Source organism: Sus scrofa, chromosome 1, assembly GCF_054392235.1.
Source record: "Sus scrofa isolate SSC_HxYL_T2T_F1_AM1 chromosome 1, Sscrofa_HxYL_maternal_Yorkshire_Landrace_v2.0, whole genome shotgun sequence".
Classification (NCBI taxonomy): domain Eukaryota; kingdom Metazoa; phylum Chordata; class Mammalia; order Artiodactyla; family Suidae; genus Sus; species Sus scrofa.
Window position 1 is genome coordinate 214,248,978 of NC_139383.1, and position 17,662 is coordinate 214,266,639.

General features: G+C 36.3%; 1 protein-coding gene across 6 annotated transcripts in view; it reads right to left on the reverse strand.

Annotated features, from left to right (window-relative positions):
- Positions 1 to 17,662, reverse strand: part of DENND4C (DENN domain containing 4C) — a 150,744-nt gene that overhangs the window by 7,664 nt on the left and 125,418 nt on the right. For 4 of the 6 annotated variants that reach the window (XM_084984074.1, XM_021063184.2, XM_084984099.1 and 1 more), the window contains 5 exons: positions 17,217 to 17,392; positions 5,607 to 5,789; positions 4,368 to 4,563; positions 1,476 to 1,721; positions 784 to 901 (listed from right to left, as the gene is read on the reverse strand). In XM_084984074.1, coding sequence (XP_084840200.1) covers positions 784 to 901; positions 1,476 to 1,721; positions 4,368 to 4,563; positions 5,607 to 5,789; positions 17,217 to 17,392 — 919 coding nt within the window. The remainder of the gene's footprint in view (positions 1 to 783; positions 902 to 1,475; positions 1,722 to 4,367; positions 4,564 to 5,606; positions 5,790 to 17,216; positions 17,393 to 17,662) is intronic. The other 2 variants (XM_084984090.1, XM_084984082.1) reach the window with 1 other exon arrangement.

Genomic DNA, 17,662 nt, shown 5'->3' on the forward strand with positions numbered 1-17,662 from the left:
GCCCTAATGCAAGATGATTGGTAACCTAATAAAATGATGAAAGGAAACCAAGAATTCAGGCACCACAGGAAAAAGGCCATCTGCAAACCAAGGTGCAAGGACTCAGGAGAAACCAAACCTGCCATCACCTTGATCTTTGACTTCTGTCTCCAGAACAGAGAGAAATAAATTTCTGTAGTTTAAGCCACCCATTCTGTGTTATTTTGTTATAGCAGCCCTAGCAAACTAATACAGCCTGCTGCGCCACTACTATATAAGCACTTAAAGTTTCTTCCACAAACTGTCTATTGATACCATTTGCTCACTTACCTGCTGGATTGTCTGTGGTTTCTTATTGACTCATAGGGCTTCTGAATACCCTTTGTAAAAATATGTTCTAAATATAAAAGACTAAAAATAAAATCTTTGACAATCTTTGAGACTAGAATTCTTATAACTGAAATTATAGTCTATACCTACATATCTACTGTATAGAATTAACTCTCCAAAAACTAACCAAATTGGTATTTGAGAGTTAAATCACAAAAAATACCTGATAAATGGGTCAGTATAACAGTATATAAATTTGAACAAAAATGGAAAAAATCTTAAGATACTAAAAATGAAAAATATAATAACTTCCTTCATCTATTTCCCTCTCTCTCTTTTTTTTTTTAAACTGCTAAGAAGTATTCCACTGAGTGGATGGATTATACCGTAATTTTCTTATGTATTCACCCGTGAATGGACTTTTGCGTTGTTTTTAGTTTGAATCTTTTACGTCTTTAATTCTATTTTACTTACTAAAATTCCTCCATGAGACATAGAGAGGTTCTCCTGGTTCCTGATGAAGATTGATATTATCCCATAACAGCTGAATATACACAAGTTTGCTATCCTGGGACAGAGACGACAGAGGAAGCTAAAAGAGATCAATAGATAGTATTAGTAACCCAAGCATAATAGTAATTACTAGCACAGCTTGATTATATAAAACAAATGAGTTCTTTCAAAACTCTGGACCTAAAATTCTGAGAAAAACATTTAATTTTTAATTTATATCTGATTATGAATATTCTTATTTTGAGGTACATGTTTTTCATTCTAACTTTCAAGGACTGCATGATAAGTTGGTAGCTAGCACACATGCCATTTGAAAGATTAACCTCCATCACAATAAATTTTAAGTAAGAGAAAATGCAACCCTTTCTACTATCTTGCTGTGTAGGCTACTACTTAAATGAGTAAAATAGCCTTTCTAATACTCTAAGAGTTTGTTATGCCTCTGTTAAATGTTTGGGGAGCAGGGTACCTATCTCTCAACATTCCTTATCATAAAATGAAATAAAATCCCTGTACCATTTATCTAAATTTTTAAGTGAGAGAGAAATAAACTACAACTGAAGCCACTATTGTTGTGTATTTCCTGTTACCTGAAGTTAAGCCTCATCCTAACCAGAATCCTAACCAGTATAAGTACAGAAGTTAGCCCCTACCTGTACACCTCCATTACAATGTTCAGATGTGAGGATAAGTCCTGGCAAGTTACTAGGAAGGTCCAAACGTCTGAAATACCAAACAAGGTTCCAGAAAATGATTGGATGTTGATTGATGAACGAGGACGTGTGAATCACCTGATCACCTTCATTTTCTAGCAAAGATTCAAGTTCTTTACGAAGTACTAGAGGACTCAAGTAGGGCACAGAAACAGGGGGAGGATTGGGTCTTTTTCCTAGAGGATCCTTAAAAAATACAAAAAGAAATGAATTGGTCTATTTAATTATTTACGTTTCAGAGTATGTCCCAATGAGATTATGCTCTTCCATCTATCCTTTCAAATTCAGTTATTTCAGGGCAATTGCTACATGCAGTAGAATAGTCTAAAGAAAACATAAAAAATGAAAAACACTTTATTATAAACTTAAATGATTACAGATGAAAACTATTAATTCATATAATACATCCTATTTTAAATGCAATAGAGAAACTTTTTTCTTTTTAGGGACATATGGAAGTTCCCAGGCTAGGGGTTGAATTGAAGCTGCAGCTGCCAGCCTACACCACCGCCATACCAGATCTGAGCTGCATCTGCAACCTATGCTGCAGCTTGCAACACCAGATCCTTAATCCACTGAGTGAGGCCAGGGATCAAAACCGAATCTTCATGGATACAAGCTGGGTTCTTAACCCGCTGAGCCATAGTGGAAACTCCTCCTTTGCAATTTTTTATAGGAAATATTTGCAGTTCTGATGTTTTATGATGATAGCAAAAAAATATAACTTTATCTTCCTCCTAAAACTTTAAACAGAAGAGGCAACTGTTTTGTATTAATATTCCTTGATGACTATTTTAAAAATCATATCTAATTTGTTTTCACATTTGATTGCAACAAAAACTAAAGGAGTTAAAGAACTATTTCATAAATTAAATGAAATAATGAAGAAAAAAAAAACCCTAAGTTCCCGTCATGGCGCAGTGGAAATGAATCAGACTAGGAACCACGAGGTTGCAGGTTTGATCCCTAGCCTGGCTCAGTGGGTTAAGGATCTGGCATTGCCATGAGCTGTGGGCTAGGTCACAGACACTGCTCAGAGCCTACACGGCTGTGGCTGTGGCGTAGGCCAGCGGCTACAGCTCCCAATTCAACCCCTAGCCTGGGAATCTCCATATGCCACAGATGGGGCCATAAAAAGCAAAAAAAAAAAACAAAAAACAAAAAAACAAAAACAAAAACCCACCAACCTAGACTTTGTACATTTCTGCATACTTTAGTCAGAATAAATTGTTTACAACCCATATTAACAGGTACAAACAGTACCCAGATGGAGGTCTCCAAATATCAGTTTCCTCTAAGAGGAGCCATGGTTTCTTAAAGATATGGTTGATTTCTAGGTCTGGATAAGGAAATATGTAACGTGAACATGAAACATCTTGCAATATAAGAAAGCAAAGAAGCTTTAAAAAAATTGTATACAAAGGCTACTAAGAGTTGTGTCAAAAGGACTAAGACACCAACCTATAGAGACTTCTAGCTTGCCAAAGATGGAATAATGTAAGTATCAATAAGGTTAACAATAGCAACAGACATAAACGTTTAAATCAATGAGTTCATAATGATAACCTATTCCACCAGATAATGGATCACCCTGGAGAATGCCAGGAACCCAATGTGTTACTTTGAAAATTGACTGATAGGGAGTTCCTGTTGTGGCTCAGTGGGTTTAAGAACCTGCCTAGTATCCATGAAGATGTGGGCTCAATCCCTAGCCTTGCTCAGTGGATAAAGGATCTGGAGTTGCTGCAAGCTGCAGCCTAGGTCACAGATGCAACTTGGATCTGGCATTACTGTGGCTGTGGTGTAGGCCGGCAGCTGCAGCTCTGATTTGACCCCGAGCCTGGGAACATCTGTATGCTGAACACGCGGCCCTGAAAAGACAAAAAAAAAAAAAAAAAAGAAAAAAAAAAAGAACATTGATAGATGAAAGGAAAAGAGAATCAAATTATTTATCCTGCCCTCCCAACAGAAATTGCATCTTTGGAAAAACCAGACAAAAACCATCGAGAATTTCTCTTTATCTTTCATATACACAGAAGATGACAGAATTAGTGTATCATCATTTTACAGCTTCCAATGGACAACTTGATCTAGGTATTGAGGTGTTAATAGTTACTAACATCACAAATATAGTTCACGTTTCCTATTGGAGGGACATCCCACTACTGATAAAGCTGTCTTATAAAACTAAACAAATGAATAAAATAAAACAAAAAAATCTGAGTCTGATCAAGCTTCTAGCTGCAATTACCAATTTATAGGATTGTAACTAACAAATAAATTGCAAGGGAATAAGAGTCTATATTTAAAAAGACTAAAAAACAGACCAACCAATAACAAAGCATGGACCTTATTTGCTCCTGATTCCTTGAACTACAAAACAAACATATTTGACATTTTTCAGATCATAAGAAATTTGAACAAAGATTGAATAACCTGATATTATTTGTTATTTTGGGGGTCTGATAATGGCACTGTATTTTTAAAAGTCCTTATCTTTCAGAGATAAATACTGAAATATTTACAAATAGTATATATATATATGATGTTTGAAATCTGCTTCAAATAGATCTAGGAAAGACTGAATGAGGGAATACATGAAAGAAAAATGGTCATAAGCTAAAAATTACTAAAGCTAGATGATGTGTCAAAGGGGCTCATTCCACTCTTCTGTTTATTTCTGTACCTATTTGAAATTTTAAAGTTCTGTGTTTATGAAAAAATCTTGTCACTTTTCAAGTGATTAAAATAAACCTACTACAAAAGAAATTACATGCTGTTTTAGTACTTCCATGAACACACTGATATAATTATAATGTTGTTATTACATACCACAACTTCCTGAAGACTGTTTGGAAGACTAACTGTTGAAATGCCATGAAATGGTCGCTGGGAAAAGTCCATATTTTGCAAGGGACCTCCAACACTGTGACTTCTTGTCAAAGGCACATTTCGTTTTGATAAACTATTAGGCACAGGTGAAATTTTCACAGTTTGGACATCTCCACTGGCTTCTATTATTTCATCACTTAAAAAATGAAGAAGAAATGCTATGTTTAGATTGTGTTAAACAATCTAAATCTGTAGAGCTAGAGTATTTCGTACAATGAATTTTAAATGTACTGAATATATCTGAGAAGAGTCAGTACCACCTTATGCGAATTAAGTTTACTTTAGGTATTTTATAAAATTGGTCAGAAACAGGATACAGTGAATGACGCTGCTGAAGGGTAGGAAAATGATATGGTAGACAACAGATATTATTTTAAAAAGAATAAGTTTCTTTTCAGTTGCTTTGTTCAAAGATTATTTCATTTTTATTAAACAAAATCACCTAGGAGTATATATAATGCCTGCAAATAAGTAATGCAGGTTCCTTGACAAGTATTTAATCCCTACTAGGACATGAGCCACCTAAGGTGAGAGCTCAGATTTTATTTATTTTTAGTATTAAGCATAACATTTAGCATACAATAATAGGCTCTCAAAAAATGTCTGAATCAATATTTAAGAGTAAAAGCTATACCTCACTGTAAAGAAAGTATGTGTCTGGAAACTGGCAATAATTACACTAAAGGGAAAATACTTTTTACTGTTGAGAAGTTCATTTTTGTAAAAGACCACTGTCAAACATTAAACATAGTATTAAACAGAGTTCCCATTGTGGCTCAGTGGGTTAAGGACCCAATGTTTTCTCTGAGGATGCAGGTTTGATGCCTGGCCTTGCTCAGTGAGTTAAGGATCTGGCACTGCTGTAAGCTTCAGTGCAGGTCACAGACGCAGCTCAGATTTGGTGTTGCTATGGCTGTGGTGTAGGCCTGCAGCTGGAACTCTGATTTAATCCCTGGCCCAAGAACTTCCATATGCTACAAGTGTGGCTGCAAAAGGAAAAAAAAAAAAAAAAAAAAAGGTTTATTATCAGATTCACTCATTAAATATTTAAACAACATATGGTAGTAATAACTTAAGGGTAATTTTTAAAATGCTAAAACTTAATGCTTATGTAAGCCAGGTTATATTTAAAGATGGAATTTTTACAAGGGTATCCAAATTCCCTGAATCCAATGTTACCTTGATTCAACGGCAGAGCTTGCTTCTTCAGTTATAGTCTGGTTAGGTTTTGGTAAATCCATAAGGTTGATCAAGTCAGGTTCTGCTGAACTGGATATGGGTTTGTGCTCCAAAGTTTCACTTGCCAAGGGAATGCTACCACTTTGTAAACTATCACCAGAGGTACTTGGTTTCAGGAAAAAGCTAAATATGGATCAGTCCAAAGGAAAAAAAAATCAAAAAAGTCTTTAAAAATCATAGAATCCACTAAATTTCATCATATTTAGAATCTCGTTATAGTAGTCATTAATGAATTATACAAATCTATAGAATTTCAAACACACACAGACTCCTACTCTCCTTCGCTCTTCTTCTTTTGTCCCAAAACTTTTCAAATGAAAAGGTCTATAGCATCATTATCGTTCAACATAAGATCCTTTCAGTTTTTGAGAAACACAAAAGGAAGCTATGAAGGAAGATGGAAGGCAAAATATTTCATTAATTTTCTTAGTTAAAAAAAAGAACAGTATTTTAACATGTATTAACCTATAATTGTCGATAATACCTTCCCCCCCTTATAAATCTCCATTTTTGTTTCTGTCATTTCCTTTCCCTGTTATTCATTATTTTAGTTTTCACCTTCCTCTCTCCTCCTTCAGGGTAGGGATGGGGTGAGGGCTGGGCCCTGCAAGGGACATTAAGAGAACTTTCTGAAGTAATAGTAATTTTCTATCCTGATAAGGGTTTGATTTGCACAAATGTATGCCTTTACTCTTTAAATGACACATCAAGGTTTGTACTATTTTTTTGGGGGGGGGGTTCTTTTGCTTTTCAGGACAATACCCAAGGCGTATGGAAGTTCTCAGGCTAGGGGTTGAATCAGAGCTGTAGCTGCTGGCCTATGCCACAGCCACAGCAACACCAAATCTGAGCCACGTCTGCAACCTACACCAGCTCATGTCAACACTAGGTCCTTAACCCGCTGATCGAGGTCAAGGACTGAACCTGCATCCTCATGGACACTAGTCAGGTTCGTTTCCGCTGAGCCTCAAAGGTAACTCCATGTACATTTTATTGTATATAAGTTTACCTTAGAAGAAAAAATTGTTGGAGTTCCCGTCGTGGCTCAGTGGTTAACAAATCCAACAAAGAATTCACCTTGGATCCTGCATTGCTGTGGCTCTGGTGTAGGCCAGTGGCTACAGCTCCCGATTAGACCCCTAGCCTGGGAACCTCCATGTGCTATGGGTGTGGCCCTAGAAAAAGATAAAAGAAAAAATTGTAAATAAATGCTGGACTCTAGTTAAAAATATGAACACTCATGTCTTTGGGGGAAAGTGTATTTAACATCTACGTCTTATTTTAAATGAATAAAAATAAAAGATGTATGGGTAGATGGATGAAGGGATAGATAGGTGATAAAACAAGTACAGTAAAAACATAAATTGTAGAATGCAGGGGTGGATATTTGGGTGTTACTGTAAAAAAAAATCTTTAAACTTAGCCATAAATTTGAAAATTTCCATAATGACAGAGGAGGAAAATCAATTTATATTCCATTGGAAAACATAACGTAAGTTGCTTACCACAACAGCTTAAGAAACACAACTCAACAAAAAAGTACAAAACTTATGGAGAATAATTTAAACCTCTATTAAAAGAGATAAAAGATCTAAAAAACGGAGATACATATCATGTTCACAGAATAATACTAAAGACGTCAATTTTTCCCAAATTAATCTATAAATCTAATTCAGTCCCATGAAAACTCCAGCTGGATTTTTTGGGTTTTTTTCAGGAACTCAAAGTTACCCTAAAATTTTATGTGCAAAAATAACTATAAGAAAAAAAAAATCTGGAGTTCCTGTCATGGCTCAGTGGTTAACGAATCTGACTAGAAAACATGAGGTTTTGGGTTTAATCCCTGGCCTCACTCAGTGGGTTAAGGATCTGGCATTGCCGTGAGCTGTGGTGTAGGTTGCAGACTCCGCTGGGATCCTGCATTGCTGTGGCTGTGGCGTAGGCCTGCAGCTACAGCTCTGATTGGACCCCTAGCCTGGGAACCTCCACATGCCGTGGGTGTGGCCCTGGAAAAGGTAAGACAAAAAGACAAAAAAAACCCCAAAAAACCAGAAAAAAAAATTTCACAAGGGGGAATTTACCCTGTCAACCAGACATAACATAAAGACAGAATAATAAAAATAATATGGTACTGACTGAAAAAAAACAGAAGAACCAGAGTGAAGTATAAACAGGCATGTGATACATGATAAAAGTCATATTATGTATCAATGAAGGAACTGGCTCATTTTATGTAGAAAAATAAAGCTGAATTCCTACCATCATACACAAAGGTGGACTCCAGACAGATTTAAGACCTGAATATCAAAGGTCAAATACAAAGGTAACAGAAGAATGCTCAGGAAAAAAATTTCTTCCACTACAGATGGGAAAATTTTTAAAATGAGATTTCAAAAGCACAAATCATAAGGTGGAAAATTAATGGATGATAACATAAAATTAATTGTTTCTCTTCAGGGAATTAATATTAAGAATATTTAAGAAGTTCCCATCGTGGCTCAGTGGAAATGAATCTGACTAGCACCCAGGATGCAGGTTCAATCCCTGGCTTTGCCTGGTGGGTTAAAGATCTGGCATTGCTGTGAGCTGTGGTGTAGGTTGCAGACAAGGCTCGGATCTGACATTGCTGTGGCTGTGGCATAGGCCAGTGGCTATAACTCTGATTCAACCCCTAGCCTGGAAACCTCCATATGCCACAAGTGTGGCCCTAAAAAGACAAAAAAAAAAAAAAAAAAAAAAAGACAAAAAAAAAAAAAGAATATTTAGGACAGGGACCAACAAGATAAAGAAAACAAAATAAAAACTGGCAAAGAAGAGGAGTGACATCAGCAAAATGGCAAATAGAAAGTTACCTTTGTTGTGTCCCTTTAATCTACAACCAGTAAAACATCCACAATGCAACTAAGGTGCCTCTGCCCCACACAATGGAGAATCTCCCACATCTATACACCTAAAGGTGAGTGGACTAGAACACAAAGAGGAGCAGAAACTGAAGGAACAACAAAAATAGTACCTGCAATCTTGGCGCTCTGCTGTGGTAAGCTGAGCCTGAAGGCTCAGACAACCTGGTAATAGCAGGGGAGGTGATACACACAACTCTAGTCTCCCAGACACAGCAGCACTGATGGCCACAGGTAACTGGGCAGCAGTGACAATGGAACCCAAAACCCCATCCTTCTGGCCACTGAGATACCCACAGCTCTGGCCTCCTGCCCTTCCCTTCCACAACAGTAGAGCCCACAAACTTTAAATATCAGACATGGCAGAGGCACCTGAGCAACACTGAATGCCTTGGGGATGGGAACTCATGGGATCTCAGACTAGAGGGAAGTGCCACCATCCCAATGCACCAGACTGCATGCCAAAAACACTGGCAGCATCAAGACACTAATGGCCCCAAAGGTGCAAGAAACAATTATGAGGGTATAGGACCACACCTCTGACAGAGGCAGTGAAGAGTGGAAAGTGCAGATGCTCAAATATAACCAGAGACAGCTCGGTTAAGAGAAACCAAAAATTTGAACCTATTGGAAATCAAATGGCCTCTATTTTCCAATCTGATGAATTGTTAGAATCAGGCAGAAAGGTTTTCACCTCTTCAAATGTGTCACCAACAGGGACAACTTGACAAACATCACAAATAATTACAATAACATGATTCTCCCCACACACAAAATTACAATTCTCCAGAACCCAAACTTAAAGCCATGAAATACTGTGATCTGACGGAGAATTCAAAATAGCTGTCATGAAGAAACTCAACGAGCTACAAGAAAACTCAGAAAGGCAAGTTCAATGAGCTCAGAAATAAACTACTGAACAGAGGAATACGCTAAAAAGAACCAAAAAGGTATTCTGGAGCTAACGAGCTCAATAAACAAGACAAAGAATGCACTGGAGATAGAGCAGACCATATTGAAGAAAGAATCAGTGACCTTGAAGACAGAAATCTAGAAAAAACACAAGTGGAAAAGGTAAAAGAACTAAGATATTTTAAAAATGAGGAAATTCTGTGAGAGCTATCTACCTTTTTTTAGGAGGAACATTAGGGCAATGGATATCCCAGAAGGAAAAGAGAGCAAGAAGAGGAAGAGAGTTTATTTAAATAAATAACAATTGAGAACTTCCCAAACCTTAGGAAGGAAGTGAATATACAAGTCAATGAACCTAAGAGAACATTCATTCACCTCAATGTAAAAAGACCTTCTCCAAGTACCACCTTACACCAGCCAGAATGGCCATCATCAAAAAGTCTACAAACAATAAGTGCTGGAGAGGGTGTGGAGAAAAAGGAACCCTAGTACACTGTTGGTGGGATTATAAATTGGTGCAACCAATGTGGAAAGCAGTATGGAGATGCCTCAGAAAACTAAAAATAGAACTACCATTGGATCCAGCAATCCCACTCCTGGGCATCTATCCAGAGAAAACCATGACTTGCAAAGACACATGTACTCCAATGTTCATTGCAGCACTATTCACAGTAGCCAAAACATGGAAACAACCTAAATGTCCATCGACAGAGGAGTGGATCAAGAAGAAGTGGTACATATATACACAATGGAATATTACTCAGCCATTAAAAAGAATGAAATACCGGCATTTTTAGCAACATGGATGGACCTAGAAATTATCATGCTAAGTGACGTCAGCCATACAATGAGACACCAACATCAAATGCTTTTACTGACATGTGGAATCTGAAAAAAGGACAGACTGAACTTTGCAGAAGAGATGCTGACTCACAGACATTGAAAAACTTAAGGTCTCTGGAGGAGACAGTTTGGGGGGTGGGGGGATGTGCTTGGGCTGTAGGATGGAAATCCTGTGAAATCAGATTGTTATAATCATTATACAACTACAGATGTGATAAATTCATTTGAATAATAATAAAAAAAGAAGTCCATCAGATAATGGTAACAGAAAAAAAAAAAAAGACCTTCTCCTAGACACATTACACTAAAATTGTCAGAAGTCAACATAAAGAAAGAATCTTAAAGGCAGCCAGGAAAAAAAATGAATGGTAACCTACAAAGAACACCCATTAGGTTATTAGCAGATTTCTCAGCAGGGGGGAGTGGAATAACATCCTCAAAATACTGAAAGATAAAAACTATCACCCAAGAATACCCTATCCAGAAAGTTATCATTCATATATGAAAGATAAATAAAGATTTTGTAGGGCAGCTAAAAGCTGAGGAAGTTCATCAACACTAGACTTGCTTTATAAGAAATGTTGAAAGGTGCTCTTTCACCAGAAACAAAAAAGCCAAAGTACACAAAAGTTTCAGTAAGGTAATAAATACACTCAGAAAATCATAACTAGAATAGGCTTTTAAACACTTTATTACAGCATAAAGGTTCAAAGAGGAAGGGCAAAAAAAAATGACTACAGCTACTTCAATTTGGTAACAAACTCACAAGATAAAAAGGGTATTTAGAGAGTACAAAAACATCATACAGGGCAGAGGAAAAGGATAGAATCTGTGTAGATAAATGAAGGTAAGATGCTATCAGCAGAAAAAAAGACTGTTTATTGATGAGCTGTTTTACAGAAACCTCACGGTAGCTATAAAATATAAATCCAGGAGTTCCCCTTGTGGTGCAGTGGAAACTAATCCAACCAGGAACCATGAGGTTGTGGGTTTGATCCCTGGCCTGGCTCAGTGGGTTAAGGATCAGGCTGTGAGCTGTGGTGTAGGTTGCAGGAGCAGCTTGGATCTGGCATCGCTGTGGCTGTGGTGTAGGCTGGCATCTACAGCTCTGATTAGACCCCTAGCCTGGGAACCTCCATATGCCATGGATGCAGCCTTAAAAAAAGACAAAATGACCAATAAAATAAAATAAAATAAAACATAAATCTAGAGCAGAGACAAAAAAAAAAAATTTTTAAAAGGAGGAAACTGAGAAAAATATCATAGAAAATAACCAAACCAAAATGGCAGATGGAAATTCAGGAAAGAAAAACAATGCAAATATAGAGCAACCAGAAAACAAAAGATAAAATGGCAGTATTATGTTCTCATCAACCAATAATCACCCTAAATGTAATAGACTGAATTGATCAATCAAAAGACAGGAGTGGCTGGATATAAGTGGGGAGGTGGGTAGTGAATACATAGGGGTGGGGAAGTGGTAGGTACAAATTGCTGGGTGTGAGAGAGGCTCAAGGATGCACTGCACAATATGGGAGATATAGCCAATATTCTGTAGTAACTGTAAATAGAAAATAAAAATTGCATAAAAACAAAAAATTTTAATTGTATAAAAATAATTTTAAAAGAAAAACAAAAAACCCCCCCAACAAAGAAATAATACCTAACAATACACTGTCTCCAGGAGACTCAATGTAGTGCTAAGGACAAATGTAGGCTAAATATGAAGGAATAAAAAATAGGATACTTCAAGAAAATAGCAGCCAAAGGAAAGTGGGTATAAGTCATACACTTATTAAACAAAAGAGACTTCAATACAAAAAAGATAAGAGAAAAAAATGGACATTATATAATGATGAAGGGGACAATTCTTTAAGAAGACATAGTTATTAATACATATGCACCTAAGAGAGAAAAAACAGATAAAAAATTATTAACACCAAAATAGATAAAAACAATTATTAACAGATCTAAAGGGAGAAAGTGACAGCAACACAGTAGGGAACTTTAACACTCCACTTACATCAATGGATACATCATCTAGAAGAAAGTCAAAAAAGAAAGCAGGCTTAAACGAAATATGAGAAGAGATGGGTGTGATAAATTTGTACACAACATTCCATCCAAATGCATCAGAATACATACTCTTCTCAAGCGCATATGGAACTTTCTCAAGGATGCACTGTATGTTGGGACACAAAATAAAGCTCAATAAATACAAGACGACTTAAGTCATGTAAATCATCTTTTCTGATCACAATAGTATGAATCTAGAAATCAGTAAGAAGAAAGGTGGAAAAATCACAAATATGTGAGTGAACAACATGCTACTGAACAACTCTTTGTTCAATGAAGAAATTAAAGGAGAGGAGTTCCTATCTTGGCACAGTGGAATCAAATCCGACCAGGAACCATGAGGTTGTGGGTTTGATCCCTGGCCCCGCTCAGTGGGTCAAGGAACCAGTGTTGCCGTGAGCTGTGGTGTAGGTCGCAGACGCAGCTCAGATCTGGCGTTGCTATGGCTGTGGTGTAGTCCAGCAGCAACAGCTCCAACTGGACCCCTAGCCTGAGAACTTCCATATGCCATGAGTGCAGCTCTATAAAGCAAAAAAAAAAAAAGAGAGAGAGAGAAAGAAATAAAAGAGGAGAAACAACAATGGGTACCACAGAAATACAAAACTTTATATTATAACAAATTGGATAACCTAGAAGAAATGGACAAATTCTTGGAATTATACAAACTTCCAAGACTGAATCATTGAGAAACAGAAAATCTGAACTGACTGATAACTAGTAGAGAGACTGAAGCAGTAATCAAAAAGTTCTCCCAAACCCAAAGTCCAGGACCAGAGAGTCTCACAGGTAAATTCCACCAAACATTCAAAGATTTAACACCTATCCTTTTCAATCTACACTAAAAAAGGGAAGAGGGGAGTTCCCATTGTGGCTCGGTGGTTAACGAATCCGACTAGGAACCATAAGTTTGCAGGTTTGATCCCTGGCCTTGCTCAGTGGGTTAAGGATCCAGCGTTGCTGTAAGCTGTGGTGTAGGTCGCAGATGCAGCTCGGATCCTGCGTTTCTGTGGCTCTGGCATAGGCCAGCAGCTACAGCTTTGATTCGCCCCCCAGCCTGACAACCTCCATATGCCACAGGTGTGGCCCAAGAAATGGTAAAAAAAAAAAAAAAGTGAAGAGGAGGAAACACTGCCTAACTCATTTTGCGAGGCCAACATCACCCAGACACCAAAACCACACAAAGAAAGAATACTACAAGTAAATATCTCTGATATTACATAGATGCAAAAATCCTCAACAAAATACTAGCAAACAAAATCCAACCATACATTAAAAAGATCCATATAATATGATCAAGTGATTGTCCCTGGAATGCAAGGATGGTTCAATACCTGGAAATCAATCAATGTGATATGTTAACGAAAAAGAAATAAAAGGCATCCAAATTGGAAAGGAAAAGCAAAACTCACAGTGTGCAGATGACATGATTTTATATATAGAAAACTCTAAAGATCCACCAAAACTATTAGAAGTAATAAACAAATACATTAAAGTTGCAGAGTACAAAGCCAACAAAGAACTACTGTATTTCTATACACTAACAATGAGCAGAAAAGGGAATAAAGAAAACATCCCATTTACAATTACCACAAAAAGAAGAAAATAAATGGAATAAATTTAAGCAAGGAGTTGAAAGACACGTATACTGAAAACTATAAGGCACTGTTGAAAGATACCAAAGACACAAATAAATGGAAAAATATTCCATCATGGATTGGAGGAATTAACATTGTTAAAAAGTTTATATTTGTTGATTACTTAACTTTTTAAATATTACCTAAAGCAATCTACAGATTCAGTACAATCCCTATCAAAATCCCAAGAATATTTTTCACACAAATAGAACAAAAAATTTAAAACTGAGGAATAAAAAGAAATAAATTGAGATTTACAGCATTACTCTAATTATGTAAGTTAAAAATTCTAGTGTTTATTTGGAACCACAAAAGACCCTGACGAATCAAAGTAATCTTGAGAAAAAATAACAAAGCTAGAGATATCACACTCCTTGAATTCAAACTGTATTATATATTTTGAAGCCACAGTAATCAAAACCTGGTTTGGCAGAAAAACAGATACACAGATCAATGGAACAGAACTGACAATCCAGAAGTGAATCCCTGCATACATGGGCAGTTAATTTACAACAGAGCAAAAAACATACAATGGAGAAAGAATAAGTGTCTTTGTTAAATAGTGCTGGGAAAACTGGACAGCCATATGCAAAAATATGAGAGTTGACAACTATCTCACACCACACACAGAAATCAACTCAAAATGAATTGGAGACTTGAATATAAGACAGGACACCATAAAACTCCTAAAAGAAAACATAAACAGTACAATCTTTGATGTGAGACTTAGAAATATCTTTTTAAAAAGTCTCATCAGGCAAGGGCAACAAAAGCAAAAATAAACAAATGGGACTGCATCATATTCAAAGGTTCCTGCGCAGCAAAGGAAACCATTAGCAAAACAAAACAACCACCTACTGAATGAGAGATGATATTTGCAAACAACATTATCTGATAGGGGTGAACATTAATTGTACAAATAACTAATACAATTCAATATAAAAAAATAAGCAAACAACCTAATTAAAAAATAGGCAGAGGAACTGAATAGGTGTTGTTCTAAAGAAGACATCCAGATGGCCAACAAGCACATAAAAGATGCTCAACATCATTAATCATCTAGGAAATGCTAATTAAAACCACAATAAAACAATAACTCATTCCTGTTAGAATGGCTGTTATCAAAAAGGCAAGAAATAACAAGTGTTGGTGAGGATGTGGAGAAAAAGGAACCCTCATACACTGTTGGTGGTACAGCCCCTATGCAAAATACTATGAAGATTCCTCAAAAAATTAAGAAAAAAAGCACTACCACATGGTCCAGCCCATTGCTGGGTATTTATCTTAAGAATATGAAAACATCATTTCAAAAATACACATGCACCACATCTGTTCACTGTAGCATTACTTACAATCACAAAGACATGTAAATAACTTAGATGCCCATTAACAGATGAACAAAGAATCTGTGGTATATACACACAATGGAACACTACTTAGCCATTAAAAAAATGAAATTTTTCCACTTGTAACAACGTGGATGGACCTTGAGGGTATAATGCTAAGTGAATAAATCAGATGAAGAAAGACAAATACTATATGATTTCATTCATAGGTAGGATTTTTAAAAAGCCCCAAATAAATGAACAAACCAAAGGAAAACAAACATGTAGACACAAACAACAGAGCAGTGCTCACCAGAGGTAGAGTGTAGGGAGGATGAAATGGGTATAAAGGTCAACTATATGGTAACAAATGGAAAGTAAATTTTCAATGTTAAGCATACTGTAATGCATATACAGAAGTAGAAATATAATGTTGTACACATGAAATTTACAAATGTTATAAACCAAAGTTACCTCAATAAAAAATATTAAAATAAATGTTTTAAAAATTGGCAAAAGATATAAACAAGCAATTCACAGAAAATGCTGGCGTAACTAATATGTATGTGAAGAGATACCCAAACTCAGTAATATTCAGAGACAATGAAATCAAAATGAGATAGTACTTTATATCATTAGAATGCAAAATTAGAAGAGTGATAATACCGAATGATGGTAAAGATGTACAGAAACAAGAATTCTTGCGCAATATCTCCAGAAGTGTAGCCATATGGGAACCATATGGGAGCCATATGAAATCATGTATGAAAATGAGCCAATGATCTCATGCCTAAGACTATTATTCTGAAAGAAATTACTTCATAAGTTCAGAAGGAGACATATTTTGCAGTGCACTGCAACAGTACAGTGATGTTTGTAGTAAAAGAGAACTAGAAGCAACTGAAGTATCTAACACTAGGACGTGGGTAAGTAAATGAGATATCAACTTCCTGTAGGAGAAAGGGAATAAACTAGATGTATATATAGCATCCCAGATTTTAAACTGAATGATAAAAAGATATAAATTGAGATTTACAGCATTATTCTAATCATCTAAATTAGAAATACATAATCATTACTAGGATAAACATTCAAGGATATATCACACACAGCAGAGTCAATGCTGTTGTTGGGTAAAAAAAATGAGAATGGGAATGGCGAGGGAAGGTAGATAATAAAAGAGGGCTCTTGCACAAACCAATGATGACAGTGCATCAGGAACTAAAGTATGATTTCACTCAGCTCCACGCTGAAGCTAAAAGGAAAAATGAGGAAACACTTCTGCAATTGGAGATTTTTAAAAAGCAGATGAAGGTAGACAATAATATGAAGTTTGTTTTTGCATAAAAGGAATAGGCTATTAAGCATTAGTACTAAAGTCAGCATATAGTTACTAAACTCTCAATTACTTACTATTACAGATCAGCTTATCTCCTTTCTAAGGCCTTGAATTTGGCCATTTCACAGTACCTAGCACCACCACAAAGGGGCAAGAAGTTAAGAGAAGAGTTGAAGCTCCCTCCACCTTTTTTTAGGGGGTTGGGGAGCTTCCAGAACACATAATTAAGGTCACTGAGCCAGAAAGATTAAAATAATGGCTAACATTAAAGTTTAGAATTATCTATAATAATTATATAACCTATAAAGTTCAGCTCCTAGAATTAACTACTACTGATAATCATTTGTTAAATAAAGTGGAAATGCAGTCTCTTATTGAGTATTTTTCTACTCAACTACTGAAAGTGAAGGAGGGCGAGGAAAGAACACCTGGAACATACTGTAACTATTTCACTCTTCCCCCAGGAGTCATGCCTTTTTGGGGGGCACTCACTTCTTAAAGGAGTTTTTTACAATACTAACCTTGCAGAGCCTCTCAAGTCTTTAAATTCTATATTGAGGAGAGGCAAGAAGTTGCTTTTACAGAAGGGACAGGTGGTATTCAAATTTGAATCATCTGCTGTCCATCCAGCCATAATTTCTTCATCATAAACCAGAGCTCCACAAGCTCTGCACTGTGAACAACTTGACATCAAAACCTAGGAGCAGAAAAGCACACACATTGAGAACCTCCCCAGTGAAAATCAGTCTTAATAGGCCATCCTCTTCAAAGAATTTTATTTATTGCGTTGATCAAATTTGGAAATAATCACAGTTCCAAGTAGTTTACAGGTGAAACTAAGAGATGACTGCCTTGCTTTACATAAGACATCAAGCAAATTCAACAAAATGACGTATTTTATAATCCTGTTCATAAAGATATAGAATTCTGTTAAATGCATTCTGAAACACGCCTCTTTATCACAGGC